The 26,606-nt window shown below is 35.9% G+C and overlaps 1 protein-coding gene across 1 annotated transcript; it reads right to left on the bottom strand.

The window, feature by feature from the left end:
• Positions 1 to 22,396: 22,396 nt before the first annotated feature.
• LOC149687485 (uncharacterized) lies at positions 22,397 to 24,808 on the bottom strand. The gene is made up of 4 exons (XM_089870457.1): positions 24,431 to 24,808; positions 23,357 to 23,548; positions 22,745 to 22,969; positions 22,397 to 22,567 (listed from the first exon to the last, which is right to left on the bottom strand). Exons 1-4 carry the CDS (start codon positions 24,806 to 24,808, stop codon positions 22,451 to 22,453), a joined length of 912 nt encoding a protein of 303 aa, XP_089726583.1. The 3' UTR covers positions 22,397 to 22,450.
• Positions 24,809 to 26,606: the final 1,798 nt, after the last annotated feature.

Below are 26,606 nucleotides of genomic sequence, written 5' to 3'. Positions count from 1 at the left end.
AGCGCAAATTTCGTGTTTGCTATGTCCTCTGCTATGAGAAACCGAAAGCGACGCCCAAATAACAAGGTTACTGTTTATAAAGTTTACATCACACGAGTGACGCGTAAATATGTATCTTCCTATCGCTTTTTGGCAATGAACTACAAAGTAATGCTAGACATTGTTATTGATGTTAATGAATAAATTCACGCTACAGCTACACATTTTTTACGATGTTGCGCCGGTTTTATTTCTATATACAATAGACTTTCTGAGCAGGGCAACTGTCGGTACTAAACCTTACTGACATCGATCAATTCCAGAGGTGTGCTCAGTGTAATCCTGAAGAAATTTTTCTTTAAAAAGGATAACGGTTCTGTTCACACTTAAAATATTCAATCTTTAGTAGTTAAAGAGTAAAAGAAAACAAAGACCAATCGGTTATTTCTCGTTTCGGTTGCTTTTGACAACATTTGGTACACTTAATGTTGACGTTAGTGGTTCTTAGTCTCAGAAAACAATGAGTGTTGTGTTTGTAGGACGGACACTTCAATTTTCGATACGAAGTTTCTGTCCATTCTGGAGCAACCTGTCCTGGAGTCATAGAAATAACAAAAGGATTCTTCAGCTTGTTCATAAATTGGCTATACTAAAATGTTTAGCTACTTAACAAGGATATTTCTCGTACAGAAATTTCGTAAGTTTCACTTCTTTTTTCAAGGCAACGACTTCCATGACGAATTTTTAAACGACGAGATATGTTTTGATATAATTTAATGAAGCAGCACCTGTGATGTAGTTTCCCTCTACTGAGTACTGACTCAAAGAAGTTCCCCATGCTATATTTGCATCGGTTTTTAGAAAAATTGCCAACTCAAAATATCACACCAGTGTTGCTCAATATATTTTGTGGTACTGACCCTAATTTCCTAAAATGACTTTAAAAACATGTGAAGGACGACTTTTCTAATATCGTTGCCTTAAAAAAAATTAGTGAAACATAGGAAACTTCTGTACGAGAAATATCCTTGTTGAGCAGCAGGTACATATATATGTACAGTACATATATTCCGATATAGAAAAGGTTTCCAAGCGAATGTAAACTGAATATAAACGCTCACTTTAGAGGGATATAGAGGAACTCCGATATACTTTTCTACAGGGATATTCACGAACTGTAAACTTCTTTCCAAAATTGTCTACAGCGATACTAATTTTTTTTAAATTACTAGACTGACTCCATTTCCTAGTTCATGTATCTGACCCCTAAAGTCCTTTGCAAACGCATTCAACAGGGAAGGATAAATTACATTAGTCGTGTGAATGGTTTTCATATTAGTATAAAATATTCGGTTCTGGAATAGATTGAAAATAAGTGGTAAAGTTCAAAACAGAAGGTAAGTCAGTTGGAATAGCGCGGGGGATGTGTGGTTACCTCTAAATCAGCTTCTCTACAAAAGAAGTATCTTCATTTCTAAAACTGTATACTATACATCAAGTGCTGCAGGAAATACCATCGCAACTTCTTTCAGCGGATGAACATCGTACCCGTGTAGTTTTTGACCTTCGTAATCCCAAAACACAAAAGCTCATTTTACAAAACCTGCAGAGAAGAGAGAAAAATCGTGAAAAAGTAACAAAACCTCTCGTTTGACCTAAGCCGAAAGTCCAATCTAATAAAAAGAAAGCCAGTGCCCAAAACTTCAACTTATCGAAGTTACCAGTTACCGTTTACGATGAAAGTTCGTGAAAAAACGGCCAAGCCAAACAACGGGGCGAACGTGACTGAGTTAAGTTTCTAAGATGAGTTGGTCGTGTTAACGGCAATACCTTCGTGCATAGTACTGGGGCTAGTAAGGCCAAAACGTTACGTGTCTCATTGGGATTTTGCTAGAAGAGGCTGGTATCAGGAACGGACGTGGGAGAAGTAAACCGTGGTTAAGACTATCATTGAATGGTCTAGGGATTTAGGTATACCAGAAGAGTTTGTAGTTATGATGGTTGAAATACGCTGAAAATTGGTGCTTTTGACACAAAATCAGGAGAGCTCATATCTTTAAATAGTTGAAGTACGAAAAAGGCCATACAAGGCTTGGTGTAGAACCAATAAAAATTATTGCTTCAAATATGGAAACTAGGAGTTAATAGAACACCAGTTTCAGACTGACATTTTGTTGTCCCTTTATTAAATCGTCATTTTCTCAATCATCATAAGCTCCAATAAGGAAGTTGAAGTAGATAGTGAGTTACAACTCGACATATGTCAAGAGGCTACATTTTATTTTTCAACTGAAATAAATTTTTAACTACAACCAGCTTACGTTCAAAAGAAAATATCACCTTACTGACTTTTACCTTTACATTTGGGTTCTAAGGTGAAGAGAGACTGTTCGGGAAAATTATATACCTTCAAAATAAAGTTTTGGGTCACCGAAATCGAGACCAAATTGGAAATTCTCTTTATCCAATAATACGAAATTCCTATTCTTTTACCTACTTCACAGTAATACTAGTACAAAACTAAATAAATGATTGGTCTTTTATCAATTTTTCAAGGTTTTGTAGAGTAGAAGTAGGGGTTAAGATGTACGCGGCGATCGGCTGGGCTTACACCTAAATTTCACGGAATTTCGTTTTCTTATCATTTACTGTGATTCAATCGCCTATACCGTAAAATTACCGTTAACAATAGCTATGTTTAAAATAATTTTAGGAATAACGTTTCTTAAAACGACTTAACTAGAATTAAGGTAAATTAATGTATTTTTAATAATTAATATCAATTATATTTCTTAATTATTTAAGAAAAACCTCTTAATTGGGTAATAGCCATCGTATCGTCTCGGAGAGGTTTATTTTGGTTTCCCACCTTGTTATTACTGTCTCAAACTAGTTAACCTCTTAAAGGGTTCTTCAGCAGAAAGGTAACCTGAAAAACAAAATTTTTCGTGATTCTGTTCTTTATTTTGAAACATATGTGGGCTTGCAAAAAAGATATGTAATATGTAATAAAAATTAATTAACTTCGTTATGTGAGCTTAGATTTACGAAACCTTTGAGTAAATGACGCTTAACTGATGATTTAGTTATCAGTTGACTGAATGCGAGTTTCGTGTTGGCTTCTCAACAAAGAAGGAAAACTTGTCCAGTTAACGTTTTACATGTTTATAACATATTTTCTTAAAAAGTATGCCATTCAACAGCTAAAGCTTTCCCATGTTCCTTTGTTATTGCAGTAAATCATAAGTAGATTGATCATTTTCACCAGAATTGTACGCATATAAGAAATTAGTGATGGGCATAATTTTCAAGAATTTAAAACGTACTGCTACTCGAAATTAAACACTATTAGCACTTAAACCATCCTATCTTGCTACCAATTGATGTATAATACACGAATTTCTTATCTGGCTCCATAGGCTTTCAATATGATGGCCACGTATGGATGACTCGCGGCGACTATAGTGACACCTGTGATTAGACTCCGGAACCATTCATCATCTTAGAACACCTCTAAGCCCACCTTTCCTCAAAACAAACGAGCTTCTAGGATAACCACCTTTTCCTGTTGATCTCGAAATTGCTGCTAAATTAACTTGGCTTTTCTAGCAATGCTGCACGTTCTAAACTCAGCACCTTCAATCGTATTGGCAAAATATAAACCCACTTATGATGTAAAGGAATTTTGATTATGAATTGAAGTATATTAAGATATGCCGAGGGCAAGACGTCCATTTTAGCACAAACATCAAGCAAACCATTTTGGGTTTCTTGATTTTGATCTCAAAGCTCATGTTTGCATTAGATTTTTAAATGGACAAATTATTTTCTTCCTTTGTCGTCACATTGCGAGATTGTCCAAGAATCAAATTATAATTTTTCAAGCTGAAACGTAGTTTATCTTTGTATGTTAAAGGGAAAGTCTCTCTAAATGTGCATTTTAGTCCATTTTAATGAGTTAAGGGGTAAAAAATAAAACAAGTTTTGTTGAAATCGTTTAACATTTCACAACGATACAAATTTTTCATAATAATTTAAAAACCACGTTTATACAAATAACTCTTGTGATATTCGAAATGCGTGGGAATTATTGTCTTTTTCCTTCTGTCTACGTTAAAGGTTATCTCGCGAGTCGCCCGCTTCAAATTAAAGTTTCAATAACATTCAGCAATAACATTGTGTAAGGTATATGATTAGGGAAAAATATTCAAAACGCAATGGATTATAGTTTAACACCTCACGACTTTCAATAAGATAAGAATAATCAAGTGCAATGTATTATTTCTCCTAAATTTAGTCAAAGTGCAGTGTTAACCGTTTTTGTAGAGAACTCTAACTAAACAAGATGTACTTGAATTTTGCAAGTATGTGATTATAAAGTATGAATGATTTTATGTTAATTTGGTAATGAAAAAACCCATAAAGCCGCTCAAGGTGTTGAGCATCGATAAACTTCTTTGCTGTTATTCAGAGAGGTAGAAAAGATAGCTGTATATGCTAACCCAGAAAAGCCTGCACCTTCTTCATTATTCCCTATCGTTATCTACTCAATCAAAGTTTTTCAAGCATCATTACAAACCCGGGTACTTGTAAACTTCCGTAAAACCTTCAGAAATATGTTAAACTCTCAACAAATATTAGGATTTCTAAAATAGAAGCCATTGACGATATTTGCCTCATTTAACTCTGAACCAAGGCAGTGACATACAAAAAATGGGCATCTGCTAGTTTTGGTTAGAATTTACTTTTCGTTTCGAAACGGGCAGTTAGGAGTAGAAACTTCTCAAATAAAGGAAATAAGAACATTTCTGATTATAGGAAATAGAGAAAAGATAACGGTTTTGAAACATTACAAAAATCGAAGAGAAGTAATACACTGCAGCTTTAAGATGAACGAAAATGCCCGCTTATTGCAGTTTCAAATGAAGCAAAGAGCCTCGTCTTTGTTTACGGCAATTTTCTATTCCATGAGATAAATATAAATAGTCTATAGAACTTAAGTCAACCACCGGTATAATATCTCGTTACGGTCCTAGGTATTGTGAAACTTAATGAAAAAGGTGGTTTTAGAAGCTCGAAAGCTCCACGAATTTCCATTTTTTTAAATTATGGGTTTCATATAAATTGGGTTTCGATAAAGGGTCTTGGCAAGGCTGCGATTAATCAGGATTAAGTAAGTGATCAAGGTTTTTACTAAGAGTTAAAAATTTTAATTCGCTCTACGTTTAATACTTTTTCCAGGAACTTCAGGGTCTACAAAAATATTTTCTAATACTTCAAAAGTTAATACCGAGTCCTTATTTTGTTATCGTATCTGGTAAAGAAAAATTAAATCCAGGATTCCATATTTATTTAAACTACTAGCTACCTTGTTCTTATTATCAGTCATTGTAATTGCTCTGAGGCAAAATGAGTTTCCTTCTTTGTATGGTCTGTAGAATTTTCAAGACTACTACGAAAGGTCATATAAGTAGCTGACATAAGATATCTTTATGGTTGGAGTCTCCTACATTGTGGCATCACTCCGTATCACATGAAAATGTTTCCAATTACGAAGGGATTAGTGAAGAGACGGGAGGAGCATCATATCCTTCCAAGAGAAACATCGATCTATAGACTAAGAACGAAGCTTCCCGGGAACTCTTACGTCAAGACTGTTCAAGAAGGCGACGCTTTCAAAGTTAACTTTACCGTAAAATCTTACAAGACATCCACATGTGAAATTAATTAAAATATATCCGGTTATTAATAATTTTTCAATCCTGACCTGACCTAAGCATATCACTCGTTTAGCTTTTAAGTTACGTACCTAACTCAGTGTTAAAGAATTGTTTTTTAATTTTTAGTAAAGGTTGCTTATATATCATTCGAACCAGTGAACCACACAAGAAATATCCATCGTTCAGTATTAGCAGAAGTGGTATGATACTAGAAGTATTGAGCTAACCAAATTCTTCACTCGGCATTAGTGAAAAGACTTGATAAAACACAAACGGTTGGCCCTCTAGTGGCGGTTTCTGAAATTTCCCCTCCAAAACGTGAGACGCTGGCGGTGGTAGACGGCCGAACTAGATTCAAGGAGCCGGGTCCGTGTTTCGCCGCTTTAGGTTGAGGGGAAGGGGGTAAGAAATGTTTTTGGAACTCGACCAATTTTTTTTCACTCCGCGATGGAAGCGGCATAAAATCCTCAAATTTGTTCACTAGTGCCAGGATCTACTATCAATGCTAGAGCCCTTCACTTCTAGTCTCATACCACTTCTGGTATTAGTAAAATCAAGTTTGAGGGTTCGTTTCCCCGAGGGTACGTAGATGCTATCAAAGATAATTTGACTTATTTCGAATTAATTCGTTGACTTTCCTTTTTAGGGTAAAAATTAGTGGTCGGCATTTGGATAGGATAATATCTGTTTGTTTTATCTTTATTCAAAATTTGAAATTATCCACGGGAAGTCTATGATTAATGCAATGTAATCACGAATAATTATCTGATTATTATCCATGAATAACTGATTAACCAAAATTCTGTGGATTATCTTGTCCAAACGCCGATCACTAGTAAAAATAGGTTTACGTAAGCTCTATAAATACGAAACAATTTTGCTTTGGAATTGTTAATTGGTGGTGTCACTGACATTCAATATTTACATTCATTTTGACAATATTTTAATTTAATTCGGGTAGGGTAGGGTTGGGTTAGGTTAGGTTAGGTTGGATTAGTTTAGGTTGGGTTAGGTTATTTTATGTTGGGTTAGGTTAGGTTTGGACTAAGTTAGGTTAGGTTAGAGATAGGTGGTAATATTTTATAAATAACTCAACAATGTTACGCCTTTTCCAAAATATTGTTGTTTATCTTCATTGACTTCTGAAATAATATGCCTTTTCCAAAAAAATTACAGTTTATATTTACTTCCGATACAACATCACTCTTTTTTGCATAACATTGTTCTTAATTTTTAAATACTTAATATAATAGAGATTTCCCTCTCTATCAATCACAGCTAGGGGGAATTTTCCCTGGGTTTGGGCTGAATTTGTCCTCGACATCCATTAGGGAGGAAATTTTCCGGGGGATTTTGTCTCCTACGTGAGGGGATTATGTCCATTTCTTCTCTGATGGGGGCATAATAACCGGGGATTATGTCCTACATGCAGAAAATTCAAATTTTTGATTAACAATAATGGTTAGTTTCGGTGTTGAAGGTAAAATATCCTTACCTTCAAGATCACGATTACAGTAATGTTTTATATTGAAAAAAGGCGGAAACGTCAAGATTGAAATGGAACAATGGTACCCTAAAGAAGCTGTTGACCTCAAGTAGCTTAACCACCACATTCATTTGAAATAATCAAACATTCCTTCTGAAATATTTTGCTATTAGATCCACACTAAATACTTCAAACTTTCAAATTTTCAATTGCCATCAGTTGCTGAAGTAAAACATTCCATTTCAAATTATATAGTAATTAATCCTCGGTTAATCATTTGTTCCTATTAATTACGCAGCAGAATGACTTTGAGATCAAAGCTGCTAAATAACTTTAAAAACTGGCTTCTTTTAACGTACACGAAACATCGTTTTCCTTCAATTAAGAAACCATTTATTTTTATTTCAAAACGTTTATTTTTTTGAAAACAATGAATAGATGCAATGTAGATCTGTAGTTCCTTTTTACTTCAACAAATGTACTTTAGCCTTGTATTTCTAAACGCGATTTATGAAATCCTATGTTTTGGGGACTGTATTTTGAGCCTTTTTGTAGTCTTTATGTTCCACACAAAAAGAGAACCAACCATATGTCGAAACGTTTTAAAAGACTCGGGAGACGGGTAAGACACTTCCCGGTATTTTTTGGGCTTATCCTTGAGAAGTCATTTCTACTCGAAGTTTTTAAAAGCAAGTAGCAATTAAAAACCTTTGCATTTATGATGATTTCATCTTAGTTCTAATAGGCTAATCAATTCCGATTGAAAAAAATTAAAAATAAGCTAAACATAGATCAGTAAGGGTCAAAAATTTTTAGTTTATACCTAGATTAAAATGGTGGGAAAGGAGTGAAAACTATATTTCTAAATGAGAAAAATTTGTTTTAACTTGCTTAATTACCTCTAAATTATTTTTTCAGGAAAAATTATTTTGTTTTCAAGAAATTTGACGGTTAAGTATTTAAAATTTATTTTCAAAAATCCGTTAAAATACTAGCTGAACAAATTGGATGATATAGGAGCGGTTGCGAAGATTGTCGTTCGGGGGCTTGAATCATACTCGCCTTGCCCAAGAAACCAATACCGGAAGCAGGAATCCTGACGTCACACTGGAATTGCCACTGGGGTAATGTTTTGTTTTCTTTTCCGTATCATAAAATAACCCCTCGTCGCTACTTTAAATACGTCCACTTCTGAGGTTATAGATAGGAAAATTCCAATTAGTACATACCTTTCCTCAAAAATCTTTTTATCAACACGTCAGGTTTTAAACTGAATATTTAGTTCACTCCTCAAGAAACCAAAGTGCTTTGAGGAATTAATGAATTTTGACGAACAATATTCGGAGTTTTGCAGAGCTACGAATGAGATGACTAAAATAACTGCAAAACCCTCAGAAAAAGAAAGAATCATTAATAAGCAAGTGCTGAAGTAAATTTTCATCCTGTAGTTGGAATTAAAGTGAGAGTGAAAAGTATAGTTAAGTGAGTCTTAATTGACCATATAATAATAAATATGAACAGGTTAAATTTCAAACAAGATAGCTGAACACCACAAAACCAATAACAGCACGGCTTTTTGTGAGCGAATAAAAGTGCTCGCGGTTCCCTCAACCCTCATGATTGTATTAGGTCTACCATTTAATGCTTGCAGTAGAGGCGTTTCTATTGAGTTGCAAGGTGTGCTTCAGGTCGGTAGTTTTTCAGTGACACAAGAAATAGTTTTATCAGTAGAATGAATTAACACTACGTCTTCTTCCATTTTACTCTCCCAGTAAAATTATAGATAGTATAGCTGCAAAAAATTAAGGAGGCCCAAGTATTGGAATTGAATGATGATCAGGAAGCTGTGTTCTGTACGAAAGATAATGTCATGTTATTCTATTTCTATAGAAAAAGTGTGAAAACGGTTTTAACTACTAAGCCGCTATATTTCCAGGGTATCGGAAGAGCAAAAGAAAGTAGAAATATTTTTTAAACCTATTTTATATTTTTTAGTTTTCGGGGCTTTTTCATTGGTTCCAACCGTGCAAACTCCCTTGATCTTGTTTCAGAATAACCTAGCAAAGAACCGGGCCGAACAGAAACAAAGACCTAGAAATACGAAGGAATAAAAATTATATTTTCTATCCAAAATTTAATTTTTGTTAATACTCACTCGTGGATCCAACGGCTTTAGTGAAATTGCGGAATGGTAGTGAACTATTTGAAACGGGAATACATATATCTTTAAGAGGCCATGTACCCTATACTAATATCTGAATGAACGTAATGAGAAGGATTTAAAGCTTTAATAAACCGCCTGCTCTTCCTTTATCGAGTTTCATTGGTTATTCGCGTATCTGGGACAACCATCGACCCTTCTTCAAACTACACACTGTGAATTTGTTTACATTCTTGTTCGGCGTGCATTGGTTGATGTCATGTGATCTCTAATTTCATATAAATAGTGCATGACGTCAAGGGTAATGGTTTCTACACTTTCTGGCATTTATTTCAATCAGAAATACCCAGAAAATGCATTACCAAACGTACTAAATCTTTCTTTATACTTAACATTCGGGAAAATATTAACCGAAAACTACTTAAATAATAAATTGTTAGGCTTGCAATTTTGACCATTCATTAATTAAACCTCATAGCGGGTAATGTGTTAATCGAAAGCTATGCTAGCAGAAGACAGACTCACGGTGGGAATTACTTTTGACAGTCGTCAATTTTATAAATGAAGAATAATCGAGAATGCCGCCTGACCAGATCAAATCAAGTCGTTTTTAGTCGTATGCTCAATAAATTACATGCGAAGTACAAATCAAGCTGGCTAATTTTTTGTGCATAGTCCTATGAACTTTTAATTTTACTGTCTAATGTTTTAGAATAATGGAAATTACAAGCATACTATGAGAAGCTTATAATACTAGTCAATTATTTTAATTTGTTATAATAATTTATCAGTACTTTGGCACCGAGCGGAATTTTAAAAAAATTCGAACTATTTTCTATGTTTCGGTCTCTTTTTCCAACGCATCTGAATTTCTATAACCTGTTGTTATGGAACGTGCTTCAATTTACTTTACGGTTAGAAATAGGCTTAGTGCAGTTCTGGTGTATAGCTGTAACAGAAAGCAAGAGGATGGGAAATGGGTTTAAATTTTTGAGATAGGTTTCAGAATGAGAAACGAGATCTATGGCGTCTCGTCGCGAATTCCAGATTTCTAGCTGGTGCGAATCAGCATATGGAAATTAGACGGAAATTACTCCCCCTTGAAGGAGCAAGTCTCGGATGTCTTTTTAAAGATATTCGTGACAATTTACTTATAAAACTTAGCCGCAGCGTGGATTTAAGGAGCTAAGGCATCTTGGAAAAGTGAAGTGAGCTCTGAAAATTAAATTACACGACTTCGATTTGCAGTAGGAAGTATTTCTATGTCAAGTGATAAAACGTTCGAATTTTGATATAGTCCTCTGATTGGGTTGAATAGTATTTCGTAAGGACAAATCATGGTAAGAAACCAGTGAAGTGGCGTGTTTATGCCACTCAAATTATAGGACGCCAGTTGCAGCCTCAAGCCTCTGCAGTTCTCTTGTAAACCAAGGCGCTTACATCGCCTATAGGTTTAAAGGTAGAGCTGTTGATATTGCAACTTTGCAAGTACATTTTGGACTTCGGATGCTGGGAACGTTTCCTTTGAAATAAAGGGCTAACGTTTGTCGGATTATTTTCAACCTTCATTTTTAGGTGGCTGCCAAAAAACGTTTCTAACTGTTCACTAGGATAGAACGCCAACTGATCACCACGGCTGCTATGCCATCATTCTGACTTGTTGGCTAAACTTTCGTTTCACTCCAAGTCGGCCCAAATTTTCTACCCTCTTTGAGTTAACCAGACCTCTTGGCTAAACTATGGTTCAGTAAAATTGTAACTTAAAAAAGGGAAATCCATATTTATAAAAAGTCCTCTCATATTTATATAAAACAAGTTGGGAAACCAAAATAAACCTCTCCGAATTAAGACGTAATTAACAGGTTTTTCTTGAATGATTAAATAAATATAATTGATATTAATTATTTTAATCATCACTAATTTACCTTGACTCTAGTTAAAATAATTTTGATTGAATTCCAGCGTATGCCTCTTTAACATTTTTTTTTTGGAAATTTAGGGTATATAAGGCGATTGATTCACAGTAAATAATAAGAAAACCCGCAATTACGTGAACTTTTGGTGGATATCCTGCCATAGGGAGGCCAGACGTTTCTCGTAACCCTAGCCAATCTCTGCAAACATCTTATTCCTAACGACTGTGAACTGCGAGCTCGGTCCGCAAGAATTGTGTCGCGTCTTCATAGTCAAGCTATCAAAACTTTAGAAAAATTTTCTAGTCAACCACCAAGTGACCCCCATAAGTTTTTATAAACATTTATTGGACAATGTCCACTGTCCTGTACTTATTTTTAGCCCCGGTTGCGCAAGATTCAAGGCCATAAACTGGCGTCCTATTCGATTGAACATACTAGGAGTAGTTTTTTCGTGTGTGCCCACGTGGAAAATAAAGGCTCCAAATAACATTAGCCCTCTTTTGTCAAATATTCCCTGTGCTCTGTTCCATCTTTCAATAGCAGGTATTCCTCTTAATTTTACCCCGTGCTAATCGCTAACTGGATATTAAATAATCTTTATGGTATTTTTACCTCTCCGAGTGACGTATGTCACGGAGAGGTATTACACCGGCCGTATCTGTCTGTGTGTCAGACCCCACGTGACCGCGTTCGCATTTTACAAATCGGAGCAAACAAATACCAGATTTCCGGAACGCTTTCGCGGTTCACGGAAATTTGGCCATTCATCTACCAACACCAGTCTTTACTAACTGGCTTCTAAGGACCACAATCTGCTAGTCTTTGTCCATCCCAAATGGACACTAGCCTGTACTTGTTAGTTCGTAAGCACCACCATCTTCTGTTCTTCGTCAATCCCACATTGACACCACCTTCTATGCACCACCATCTTCAGGTCTTTGTCCATTCCGGCTTCTTCTCCATCGTTATCGTTTGGTTTAAGATATACGCCGCGATCGGCTAGGATTACAAGAAACGTCTAGCCTCCCAATGGCAGGGCTTCCACCATCGGCTCACGCGAATGCGTTTTTATCTATTATTATGATGGAAACGAATCGTATATATACCCCAAAATTTGACGAAACCGGGCAAGAGGGGTACCCTTCACTTTAAACGTCAATATTAGCAAAGTTTCGAATGATAATAGGAACAACTTTATTTTAAACAATTTAACTATTTTTAAAGTTATTTACTGGCGATTAAAATAATTAATATCATTTTATATTTAATTAATTATTTTAGATAAACTTATTTCTATGTAATGACATAAGTGAGAGTTTATATAGAACGAGTAATGAAGATTGCATCCGAATCACAACACTACACGCACATCAAAGTTAATATAAAGCGAGTAGGATGATAAGATCTCTTTCAAAACGATAACATTTCGTTTGCAGAATATTAAATGGAAATATTTTAAATATTTTTCGGCATTACGATTCTTTAAGTAGTTGTGTAGCTATAAAGCTCTGTTTCATCTTAATATTCCAAGAACATCTTTTGATATTAACATTTCAAATTTGGTGTTTACTTTTTAATTCAGCTTTACTACATTTATATATAGTGTAAACGCATTTTTTATATTCATTAGATAATATGGATGTTAATTCTTCATCCATCCACAAGTGTTAAAACGATTGGGTCTGTAAAATAAGATACCCTAGGTTTAAACTAGAAATGACCTTGTTTCGCCTCCTCTTATAGGAGGTGTTACGGTTCAGTGTGAGCCGAAAGTTAAATACACCCTTCAGTGATACATTTTAGGTCTTCATTAGAATTATTGAGGAGACAAAGGAAATTGTTAAACGCTTAAGCCTTTGCTAAAGACCTTGGCAATATTTCGCCAATTTGAACTATGTATTTCTGGTTTTTCTCATTGGCTGGTGGATCTGTGTTTAGAAAGTAAATTCGTCTCGGCTCGGAGAGGTTTATTTTGGTTTCCCAACTAGTTTATTAATTGCATCACTATTTTCTAGAAAAAAAGATATTTATATTTTCGGCTTGAAGTACAAACAGTTTCGAAAGAACGTTGCTGTTTTACCACTGAAAGATTTGTCAGCTTAAATCCAGCGTTGTGGGCATGTTTAATTGTCAGAAAATAAAACCTTAAGTCAAAAGCTTTTGTGAAGTGAAAATAGTAAATAGAGTTTTCCCTTTAATATTGGTATTTATACTATCAACCTTCAAAATCATTAACTGATAAGCCTTTCATCAATTAAAGGCATTACAAGTGCAGCGCGTAAGAGTAGCAGTCAGTCCTAGTTAAATCCCAGGAGACAGAGCGATTCGAAAAGCAAGGTGATTACGATAATCCCCCGCAACACATCCGTTACGATGAGCCTTCGCGAAGCTAGTGGTTTTCAAATTTAAATGCAGACCTTTAAAATTGGATCAACATAGTTAACAACTATGAATTAGTCATTCATTCTTGCTATCCGATTGTCTTGATGAACAGGCGTAAAATCAGAGACGTTCAACCTACTTCGAATAGAAGTATAGGACTCGTAACTATTCTAAATGCACATCCGAATACATTCGCGTTCATATATCTGTTATAGATTGAAATCCGCTATTACAATCGATACCAGGTTGTAAAATTTACTAGAAATTTAACAATTATGAAAATCGGCGTAGTATAAGAACATTTTCTATTCAGTGCCATCTTTTTGTCCCCCTTTAGTTCTGTACCTGCCTGGCATTTACTGCATTTATTTACACTTCAACCTTCTTGTTAGATTTTTATCATAGCTATGTTAACTTAAAACTATGACGTTGTTATAATAACCCCTTACTTTGCGTATGCACCCAGCTATAGGCCAATAAGGCCACGCAACTCATTATACCGTACCAATGCCTAAAAGTCTAACGCATAACCGGGAAAGATGGGCCTGATCCATAAAGTCATTGAGTACATAGTTCAAGAGTTTAATATAAGAATAAAAAAATAAAACTTGGTTGAAGTGGTTAAGTTCTAGCATCGTCAGAAATGTACGAACATTTGTTGAAGTGAAAAAGTCTAAAGTTGCAAAAAAATACTCAGATAATTGAAAAGGCTTGCCATAATTAAATACAGTCTCAGTAGATGGCCCCCGAGAAAACAATTCTGTACCGAGTTTCCTCATAGCGTGCTTATGCGACGTTGAAATATCGAACGACCCCAACGTGAGTTATCTTTAAACGCGACCGGCTGACACGAGAGGGCAAGTAAGGTCAACTTATGCAGCAAAAAAGGACTCTTTCTACATTTTTTATTACAAAAGTATGTATAGTATAACATGTAGTAAGTATAACATGATGTGTAGATGAAATACTTTACCATTAGTGCGTAAATTTATAACTCCTAGACATCGTAAGATAATAGTAGGATTAAGAAAATGCGATCGACACTTCAGTCATTCGGGTCGTCGTGAAACATCACAACGCAAAGAGTTCAAGGTTACCTCTTTCAGTCGACAAAGAAGTTATCCCACTTATAATTAAACTATTATTAATAATATTTATTTCCCAGCGTCAAATATGTTTCAATTATATACTTTTTATATTTTATATTTATATTCTTAAAAATGACGCGATATCTAAACAACAGAACTTAGATTGTAAAATTGACCAAGTTAACTGTAAAATATATATATATTTGAGGGATATCGTCTTTCTCATTGTCTTTTAAAGGATAAATGGTAAACACAGTTTTTGTTACGTAAATAGTTTTTGGAGCAAAATATATGTGGTATTTTATTAAATGCATTGCAAACGTTTTACTGGAACTTCAGATTGGTGGCTCTTGTTTCTGTCAGCTACAAGAAATGTTACCATATAGGAAAAAACAATGGACACGCAAACGAAAATCTTCACCCAGATAAAGTGTAAGCTAATGCAAAAATAATTCTATATACGGTTACAACACAACCCGAATTCCCTTTCTCAGATTCCAAAAATGCTGGTGTGAAAAAATATCCTGGTAAATAAGACAAAAAATCTAAAACATTCTACAACTGTAAGTCGACAGATGTGTCTGGCGGTTGCCGTAAATCACGTTCATACCCTCCCAAAAGTAAAAACGAATGCGGCGCCTTCCCGACATATTTTTCTTGTTCGTACTTCCCTTTACGCTGTTTTATTTTTTCAACAAAAGTATAAATATTTTTTTTTCTGTTGCAATCAAACAATAAAAAGAAGAGTCCTCTGAATTCACTCCCAATAAGCTTACGATATAAAACGAAAATAAATTTTTTTCCTATAAAACGAACAATACTCCATTATACTCGGCGTTTACAGAAAATCATATGCTCGAAAAACCATTTTTAACTTACTCAAGGCGAGGGACTTTATACAAGGGCGATGGACCAAGTACATCGAGTGATGGAGACCTGTTCTAGACAACCGTCCCATAAAACCTCCAAGGAACAATTAAGGAAACTGTGGTTCAAAGAGAACATTTTTAGGGACGGTTCAGGGGACCGAGGTTCAACCAAGACACGCAGACTGTTCCTTCAACATAAAATAACAGAAGCGTGTCATTGCTTCCGGGAATCTCAAAAAACATTACAAATCTGGCTATTAGAATTGTTTTTCAAATACGCACTTTCTGAATGTAAGAAATATCCGTCTTCTTGTATCTCTTTTTCGCTAAAGCTTTATTGCCCTCTTTTTTACCGAAGTCTGTAAGCATTTGCAATTGTTCTCACCAATTTCAAAACAACTCTTAAATGCGGTATTGGTAAAATGCGAAATTATCTACTAGACCTATACTAAAAAAGATGAGACAACTATACAAATAATCTCCTTCCAATAAGTCTTTGTTGAAAGTTTCTGAATATGTTCCAAGTACAGAAAATTCGAGGGAGCTTTTAAAGAAAGAGAGACACGATGATTAGTCTTGTTAACGGTTTCAGTGCAACTTTTCTTTTATGGAAAAACATAGATCTCCTTCATCCCGCGCTTCCTCACATTCCATAGGAAAGGAAATGACGTATACAATAAAACTGAAAAGCTTCCTGCTCTCCATATAAGAGTCTAGTCTGGAAAATTCTACAATTCCCTTTTTATGTTGGAAGCTTGGAAAAGTTAACTGAAGTCCGAATAGTTTTATTCTAGGTCTCCCCGTTGGAATTCCAGGCAATTAAACATTTTCCGAGTTCATTGTGACACGTGACAAAATGCATGCTGTAATTTATATTACCAAAACATCCATGGCGCATTCGCATGGATTCATTAAAATTTACCTAAAAATTAATTTTAAGTAATTGGTTTTGTGTCCATCATTTACACTACCGAAAAACTACAATTTAAAATTCCTTTAGTTAGTTACTCCACTTTATGGATGAACGTGTAGGGTATATTTTATAGATGAGAATTCTCCGTCCTTTCACCATAAAAGAGATGAGAATGGAAGAATAGGTTTTTATCTGAAAATGCATAATGGCTTCATTCTTAAGTTTCTTTTTTCCCGTTCACGCTTCAACCCTATTTTCCTTATTTCGCAGTTATTTTTCAGTTGCTTTGATAAAAAATTCAATGGGGTTTATATCTTTCAATCCTTCAAAGAGGGTTTGACTTCTAAATTTTATGACCATATTGGGCAGTGACAATTCTCTGGTCGTTTGGTAGAGATAAGCAAATATCTTTCTTAGCTTTTACTTCAACTACTCTTCGATATACGAGGGTATTATTATATAATGCCCATTACGATAAATGGCATTTGCGAAATTATTAATGTGGCGATGAAAAGAAGAAATGACAAATATTGGTGGTTTTACACACCCAGAACCAAATTCAAAGTACGGCCTTGTAAATCGATTTGATACATATTATTCTTCACATTGAGATACATTTTCAACGTCCCAGAATTGTCCCTCACATTGAGATACATTTTCAACGTCCCAGAATTGTCTTTCACATTGAGATACATTTTCAACGTCCCAGAATTGTCCTTCACATTGAGATACATTTTCAACGTCCCAGAATTGTCCTTCACATTGAGATACATTTTCAACGTCCTAGAATCAAAGAGGAGGGAAATAGGGAGAGAGAATCAGCAAAGGCAGCCGTGATCCATGCGTAGTGAGAAGAGGGGAAAATGTACGGTACGCCGCGGCTCTTAACGCGCAACTTATTCGCGCAAAGTTGACGTTACAGGTTCTCCTCTTTCGGGCTACCAATACTAGAGAGAAATTTCAGTTACGTAGGGGATGACAGAAACAGAGGCGGTTAGGTCCCCCCTTGCGCGAAAGAAGTGCGTTCTAAATCTTATCGTACCAGAAATTTTTGTTACTACCCCCCCTATTTTTTCCATTTTTCGGCGGATTTTATAGAGCACGTTTCTATCTCTCTATTTCCATCCTCTTTGCTAGAATTGTCCCTCAAATTGAGATACATTTTCAACGTCCCAGAATTGTCCTTCACATTGAGATACATTTCCAACGTCCCAGAATTGTCCTTCACATTGAGATACATTTCCTTTCATTCCATCTGCGTCAAACACCGCTCTAAAAGGGAACTCTGCTCTAAAGAGTCCAAACATAAACGCCAGGAAAATAAGCTGCGTTTACCGAGCGCCTCGTGACTATAGCAAAACATGCCGTTGGTGATCACGATATTGAGGAACTGCATCGTCGTACGATATATACATATGATCGAACAATGGCATACAATCATTTCTGCACATTCTCTTTTTGTGTTAATTAGCTTTAGCATGGACAAAAGTTACCAATCATACTTCGAAACTAAGAATAGTTCTCAGATATAACAACATGATAGTGTTTACTCGGCAAGCGAACTATGAATTAAACTTTTCATAACGCTTGAATAATCTAGTAATTTAATTTTGAAGGCCTGCAGTTGCTTATCAATAAATAGCATAGTTGCATAGTCAGGTACATAAGTGGGACGTGATAGTTTTCTCGATTCGGAGAGGTAATTTTTCGGTTTTCCAACTTGTGTTCTTTGTTTTTTTTTCCATTGTATTGAATATTATCGTGGTTAATATTGATTAAAAGCATATTACTTATGAACATTCATTTGCATGCATCATTGCGTGAGTCCACGCGGAGCGAGTGACACAGGTGTCCAAGGGAGTCCAGATGAGATGTGGGTTTGGCTGCGTGAAGGAAATACGTAGCAACTTTGGACTGACATTGGGTGACCCAGGACCGTTGTATCGCAGTTGAAAGAGGCCCTTAAGCTCTGATGTGAGTAGGGTGAGGTTAGTTCTCGGGTCGCCTGGAGCCGTCTTCGCACTGGCCCCCTCTCGATCCATCTGGTGGGGCATAGCATAAAGCCTTATTGTTCCGGAGGGGGTCTCAGTTTAATGTGCCGCTTAGGAAATTCCTTGGGTTCACCGTCAGTTCCGTTTCATTCCTTGCCACTGGCCGCGTACGTTGTGCTCAGCAGCCTCGCCCTTGCTGCGTCCTCCCTGCTACTGGTACACAGAAAAAAGTGTGTTCGAAAATTGAACACAATCTCTGAACACCTTCATGCAACACTCTCCTATACATGTTCAAAAATGAGACCATGTTCGAGTAAAAATATGTTCTTTTTTCTAATGTATTCAAACCTATTTATGTTCCGGTTTTGAACGTGGTTTTTATTTAAGTGTTCAGCCTCTGAACATGTTAATTACTCAGAAAATGTGTTCGGACGCTGAACACAATTTCTGAACACCTTCATACATTACTCTCTTATACATGTTCAAAAATGAGAACATGTTCAAGTAACAATATGTTCTATTTTCTAATGTATTCAAGCCGTGGCATGTTCCGGTTTTGAACGTGTTTTTATTTAATTGTTCAGCATATGAACATGTTAATTACCTATATCATTGCACAGTCCCTTTAGAACCGTCAATAAAAAATTAGGGAATATTAAACATAAATCGTTGAAACTAGGGAGCCGCCGAAACGGTCGAATATAGGATCCCTTTATTTGATATACCCACTAAATTGCAAACGTTAACGGTTCGTACGAGACTGGTCGGTCAAAATCGTCAACTACTTTAATCATTTCCCTCTTGACACCAAAGAACATTGAAAATCTTACAAATGGACTAAAACCCAAGTCCTCTATGGTACAGTGTAACGCAATTTCAAATCTCTTTGGTGGAGAGAATACAATAAAAGACTATAAAAAAGTTAAGAAATGCTTGATGTGATTAAAAATAAATGTACATAATTCCAGTACTTCAAACCATTTTACTTCAAAAATGAAATTATAGAAATGTACAGTAATGGATAATGCAAAAGTATGAAAATGGATTGGAAATAATTCCTAAACCACCAAAAACAAACCATATTTTTACCAGGGAAAACATATTTAAATAGTTGACGAACTATTGAAAAATATTTCGTCATTTTCAATGTATAGATTTTAGGGGTGTGCGGGTACCCGATACCCGAAGATTACCCGTTCGGGTATCGGGTCGGGTACCCGCCCCGATACCCGACAATGAGTTTTCCAACTATCCGAAACTACTCGGGTAGTAAAAAATACTCCCCCCATTACCCGTGTCAAGCTGAAACAGGTTGTCGGGTTATTCGCGGGTAGAAAAATAGGAATCAGAGGTGAAAGGGGTACCCACTGTCCAGTTTAGAATGAATCGGAATTCTTAAGAATGACGAAATGCCCGGAAACACTGTTTCAAAGTAAAATATAGTTCACATAAGGTGGTAGTTTCTTTCTGAGAAAGACTAGAATCACCGCACGCAGCGCGACACACCTATATCTCAGGGCTGATACTAAGTCACTTTTTTTAAATTCGGTTATTAAAAGTCACTTTTCCAAAAATTAGTTACTATTTGTCACTTTTTTTGGATTTTTAAGTCTTTCGGTGTTATTTATCTTCTCGACCACAACGTTAAACGTTATATATTTGACTGTATGACGGTTTAAACGCAAAAATAGCGAGATCACAGTTGATCAAACCCCAAAAATCGTGGAGCTCGCTTCACTCGCTCAGCAAATGTTTAACTTATTATTTAAAATTAATGTAATTTAAATTAATGTTTTGTTTTTGATTTAAAACGACATCGATTACTTTACATTCTGAGCTGTGCTCCAAAATAGTTTAATTGAATTTCGCCGTAGACCTTTTATGAGGTGACCTTTCCTTTGACTGGAAATATCTAAGACCATATATTGGGCTTAATTACGACTCTGACCTTTAAAATATCTTTAATTATAGCAAATAATTATGAAAATCGGTCATCTCTGAAAACATTTCATTTCAAGTGGCCTTTTTTATAGCTTAATTTGCCCCTATTTAGTCACTTTTTGCTTGCTATTTCGAAATTAATTAGTCACTAATTCAACTAAAATTGAGCGTATGAGTGAGTATCAGAATGCCAGTATTCTGTGTTGAAATAAGACTAAGAGCTAAGAAGTAAGCGGAACCAAAAGTTAGAGAAAGCATCAAAAAGAAATAAATTAAAAAAGATAATACATTGAAGAACCTAGAATTGAGATATAACTGTAAAAATATTGTACTTAAGGGAGTTTTTGAAGGAAGTATCTATTTATTTAACCCTAATTATCCGAAAAACATTTGGGTACCCACCCCGATAACTATTTGTCTTAACTTTTAATACCCGACTGTTACCCGACAACCATTTTTGGGCTAAGCCTAAATACCCGAATACCCGACAAAAATTCGGGTACCCGCCCCGATACCCGAAAACAATATTTTTGATTACCCGAACCCGATTCGAAATTCAAAAATCACTACCCGCACACCCCTAATAGATTTAAATGTCAGATTCATTAATGCCAAATTGTTCTAAGAACTTGAAATACGCCATATTTTTCCTGAATTTCGCCTTTTCGGAACGATCATTAAGAAGAAACACTTGAAAAAATCCAAGAACTTGTCTCAAGACAGTGGGATAATTCAAATCGAGCACATCGTAGGTGATGACTAAAATGTAAAGGCATTCTAGGAGGGTGCTGGCCTTACAATCAATAATTGTTTCATTTATAACAACAAATCCATTGTTCAACTCCTCTTTGTTGTTGGTTATTATCACAAGCTGAGGGGCTTGGACATTAGATTCCACTGGAAGCGTCTGAAATTTCACATTTTTTATAATTGCAACGAAAAAGAACATAAAAGACAAACGGGCAACGTTCAAACGCATTTCAAACCCTATGGCTAAGACTAAAACGCAGTAATTGCCATTTTGAAAGGTATCTGCACGACTATTACATTAAAAAATTTTCGCTCTTACATCTTTGAGACGAATAACGGAATACTGTACAGTTTTTTTAGGAAATTTTGGTTTCGACTTAGATTTAGTTTTCTGTTGAGGTATTAAATGTTCTTCTAGTTTCTTAACGAATTGTAGGACAACTTGATCAGATTTCAGTTTCTCCTAGGAAAAATACACAATTACAAATGAAATGCAAATATTTTCAGTGAAACAAGGTAAATTCTATGTAAAATCAGTGGTGTACCTTATAAAGCATATATAATCATGCGTTTTACATACCCAACTACGTTTCCTACATTATAAGACCGAAGAAAGGAGTATTTATGTAACTTACTGAAGTCGAAAAGTTTGGGGCACACAGTGAAGGAGAAAAAATTGTGGTGTAAAATAAAAATTGAACTGACGAATTTTACACCACAACGTTACCTTCTTTGCATTGTGGCGTAAGTTTTCGATTCCGGTTGGTTACATAAATACTCCTATGTTCTTTTAAACGTAGTTGGGCTATGAAATACACATAAGCACACCACTAAACTAAAAGACAGACGACAAAATTGTTATTTGCTCTCTATTGCCTATTAACAATCTACATCTTACGGTATCTTCATGTGGGAAAATTCATGTGGGAAAATTCATGCAGCAACTTTTTCATAGTTGGTAAAAAGTTGTTCCTCTTTTGTTTCCATTCCGTGAAAAAGCGAAAATTCTGCTTTAAGCTATGATTAAAACAAAATAATTAAGATAATTTATGTTTATATAATATTTGAGACTTAAATAAGGTTTTTCTACAAGGTGAGGATAATTCTCTAAGATTTCAGTGACTGATAATGGGTTTTCTACAATCCATTTACGCCTTTCAGTGAAAGTCTCCCGAAAGAGTTTTAGGATAGTAGAAATATTTCTTCTGTCTTTGTTCCATTCACAGAGTAGGTTGCTCTTCAAAGTTTCAATGTCTATCGGGGTTTCCATCTCTTACTCTTGTTTGATTTCTTAACATCTCCAGATTGAACCACTTTTTGATAATGCCTAATATGGCGAATTTTTTGTGACAATTTCTTTGCAAACAAACCCTGTAAGTGATTATTAAAGGTCTTTAAAGTAGGCGCAGTTTCAATATTTATAGGGTTCCTTCAGGGGCATGCGTCAGCAATGGCGCTATTGACAACGCGCTTTCACATCTTACCGAAAGGATAAGCCTTTAAAGAATCCGCTTTAATTGCGCGAAAATATTCAAAAAAAAAACTCACCCACGGATTTTTAGCTTTCTTATCAACGTTTAATGATGGATATTTGCTTAAAGGCAATTTGCCTACAGTCGCATAGTCACTCTTTTTGTTCATACTGTACTTAACTAGAAGTCCGTGCGCCATTTCATCTACCATTTTGCGGAAAACAGAAACTGGTTTTCCAGTAACAAGCATGTTGTGCACATAATCAGTTAGCTTTGGTAGTTCAACAAGTTCACTACAATCCTAGAAAGAAAAATTAAAACAAAAAACAATTGACAACACTGGAGTACAGAAGGATATAACGACTATTTTAAAACTATCTTTAAGTCACGACAAAAGCAACACTACAACATTTAAAGGGGCTCACCGGCGCTATTGGGGAGACCGCCCTTAGTTCAGGGGGAAAACACCCAGCTCTTTGGCCATAAGGAATGGCACCACCGTCGCGGTGGGCGGGTGAGCAATATGCTAACCAACATTTAGACCCCCCCTTCACCCCAACAGCTCCGGCACCACCGTCGCGGTGGGCGGGTGAGCAATATGCTAACCAACATTTAGACCCCCCCCCCTTCACCCCAACAGCTCCGGCCAGCCCCTTTAAACGAGCTATGTCTAACAGACTACACATACCAAATTCGAGGATTCAGAACCAACACCTGGGTCGTCAATATCAAACTCCTCAAAGCTAAATTCATCACATTGGTTTAAAGTTGAGAGTCCTGAGTTAACTTTAGACGTTTCACCCTGTTCTTTTGAGTTTTCAGTACAACTAAAATTGGCTTCTGAATTCTGAATCATCGCTTCTCGAACCATTACAGGTCGCTAAAAATTCAAGTTCAATATAATGATTCATAACATAGCACTGAAGGATGCAAAACTTATAAAAAATTAAAGCCTCCGAAATGGAAATCAGTATATTTACGAGAGAATATTTCTGGTCATCTCGTAGAATCATTAGGATTTCATTTTTTAATTCTATTAAAACTTCCCACTCATCAATAATGGTTGCATCAACAATCTAATACAACTTTGAAACTTCCAGCAGGCAAAGCCAACTTGAGAAAAGCTATAAAAATAATCTGGTCACTTTTTGTAAATTTGCACTCTGCCTAGCTACAAGGACTAAGGGATTCATTTGTAATTAGAAATGAAGGCTATCTATTCTTACCTTGATTAGCCAGTTCTTCTTACGAATTAGCAATAACTGCTATTTTAATAGTTCTGTTAAAATTTGTCATCTTGAACAACGGCATTTTTTACTCATAAATCTGAAATATTGTTTGTTCCCAAAAGTAATTGATCCATTTAATTGCTAAAATATAGTCATTATAGTACTATTCCCCTCCATTCATATAGTCCAGTCAAACGCACAGAAGGCGCAACCAATTTGCTTATCGTATCAAAAATAATAATAATTGTTCAGATAGTAGTTGAGGTCCTATATTCACCTACGTTAACTATCCGAATAAATCCTAATGATTACACATCTTCCGCATTGTATATCATCGTCAAAAAGTTGTTTTGTTTTAAATAAGTAGGTTGAGGCCACTTGTATTTTAAACTTCTTAGATGTAGTAGTGTTTTTGCTTCAGGGGGGTGAACCTCTTTGAGCACGTAACGATTGCGATGTTCATCATAGTAAGAAATTTTTAGTTTTGAACAACACGCATAGGACTTTTGGTTTATTGTGAGAACTTGTCGTACGATGACGAACGCAGGCATTGTTGTGTAATCCGTCAGTAAAACTGTACCGTTGCGATAATTGTGACCCAAAACTTTAATCCCCGAGCAAACATGCACTCTTTGTGGGAAGTCATTAGGCTCAAACTTCCTTAGTTGTATTTTAAGTTCATCCTCCAACGTAATGTCATAACCTTCAGTGACGAATTCACCATCATCCAAAAAATTTAAAGCCTTGCCACCCAAACCATCATTCTGTTGCATGCACATCCACCTTTGGTGTCGAAGTGACATGGTTTTTGATACAGCTTTGAAACATTTCCATTGTCTATTCTTAAATAAAGCATGTTTTCCTCCTTCCCTCATACACCAATGGTGACGCAAAGGACCGAAATTGCTCATTTGATCAGGAAAATGGTTTAGGTAGTGAAGCTTAGGTGTTATGGTATTTTCTGGATAGTAGAGCTTTTTGAAATCTTCTCCATGCTCGCCGACTAAGAACCTTAGAGTATGGACTGTCTCTGAATTTACTACACTAGTGTGGCTATTATAATGACCAATGTTTTGAGAATAGAATGGGCAAATATTGTAAGAAATTCCATTTCTAAAATCATAAATATATCATACAAGTGCATGGTTTGCTAAGTTTCTGAAACTCCCAATTTTCAAAAGGGACATGTACGGAAATTTCTTAATAGTCGTTAGTAATTAACAGCTATTATTTTACTGAGTTATAATTGATATTGCTAGTTAAAGGACTATAAGTATTGAGATCTTTAATATTTTCACTTAATAGGGAGCTAACAGTTCTGACCCTTAAACGTCACACCCTTCTATCTCTTACGGGTTTCATACCCCCTGACGGTTGGAAACATTTCTACGCGCAAAAATGCCAACCAGATGGGGGCTGCGTGACGTCAGACTATCTCTTCCCCGTATCCAGTGGTTAGCTCCCTATTGTTACTTAAAACTTACCCACAAAAAGAGATGGCACCTTTAACTTGGACAAGGCTCAAAATTCTTGGCCAAAACTTGATTACTTTTCAACGTATAGAGCTATTTCAGAGGGGGTAATGGCTACGTCACCAATGCTATTTGCCCATAGAGAAAACCCTCATAAAATGGCCGCCCCTACACTCAAAGGCAGGCCCAATTTTCGTAGCAGACGAAATTTTTCCCCCACTGAAATAGCTCTATACCGTTGGAGCTACTCCCTACTGGATCGGTAAATCGGGCTATGGGTTTTCTGATTAGCAGCAGTATATGTTGCAGACGAATTTTTGGGAATATTAAAATGCCCCGAACATAAGTAAATGCGATTGCGAAAAAGCTTCGTCAGAAAGTTCGTCTCATGACTCTCATCGTCTGCGCTTTGCCAAGAAACATTTTCAAGGCGTCGGTTAATTATATTCACATTCAAAATGTATATCATTTACCTTGTTTTTAGTCGAATTGATACTTTCATATTCATTGCATTGTATTAATCGTTGCCTACGTTAATCAAGGCCTGTGCGCGGCGCCGATTTTTTTTTTGGCAATTTAAGTTGCCAAATTCTCTCACCTGAGGCGCTATTAGCTGGACCTAAATTTGAAATGTTCATTTTCCGCGCTTGGAATTTGAAATGTTCAATTTCTCGCGCTTGGAATTTTAAATACTCATTTTCGCGCGCGTTTCGGTCCAGCTATCAATGAAATCTCGCGGTAAAATAGGGAGAAAATAAGAAGTCTCGTTTCTTAAAAGTCGCCCCCTTCGAACCTACCGCGTACAGGCCTTGATTAACGTAGGCAACGTATTAATACTAAAGTCCAAATTCATTCTTGGGCGACAAAGAAAACCATGGCATAAAGAATGAGCGCGAGAAAATTTTTTTTCACGCTATAGGATAAGCAACTCCCTATCTCGGACGGACGCTTATTCGGTATATACTCTGTTCGAGGTTCGGTTGCCATCACGCACAAAGCTACGTTACATAGAGACCTAGCTTTGAGCGTGTTGACAACCGAAGCCGCAACAGGGTATATATCGAATAAATCCTGTCGGAGATAAGGAGTTGACTATCCTATAGCAAATATATCATAATTCACTTATGGAATATTATATATTTTTTCTATAGCAAGAAAAAATTTTCCTCACGCGCATTCTTTATCCATGGAAAAACCGTGTCTACGTGCGAAATACAACTAAACTATGCCTATAATT

Source organism: Phalangium opilio, unplaced genomic scaffold (genome assembly GCF_054372755.1).
Source record: "Phalangium opilio isolate 3A_F unplaced genomic scaffold, DU_Popi_V2 ptg000031l_1, whole genome shotgun sequence".
NCBI lineage: Eukaryota > Metazoa > Arthropoda > Arachnida > Opiliones > Phalangiidae > Phalangium > Phalangium opilio.
This window is presented reverse-complemented; position numbering and strand designations above follow the sequence as displayed.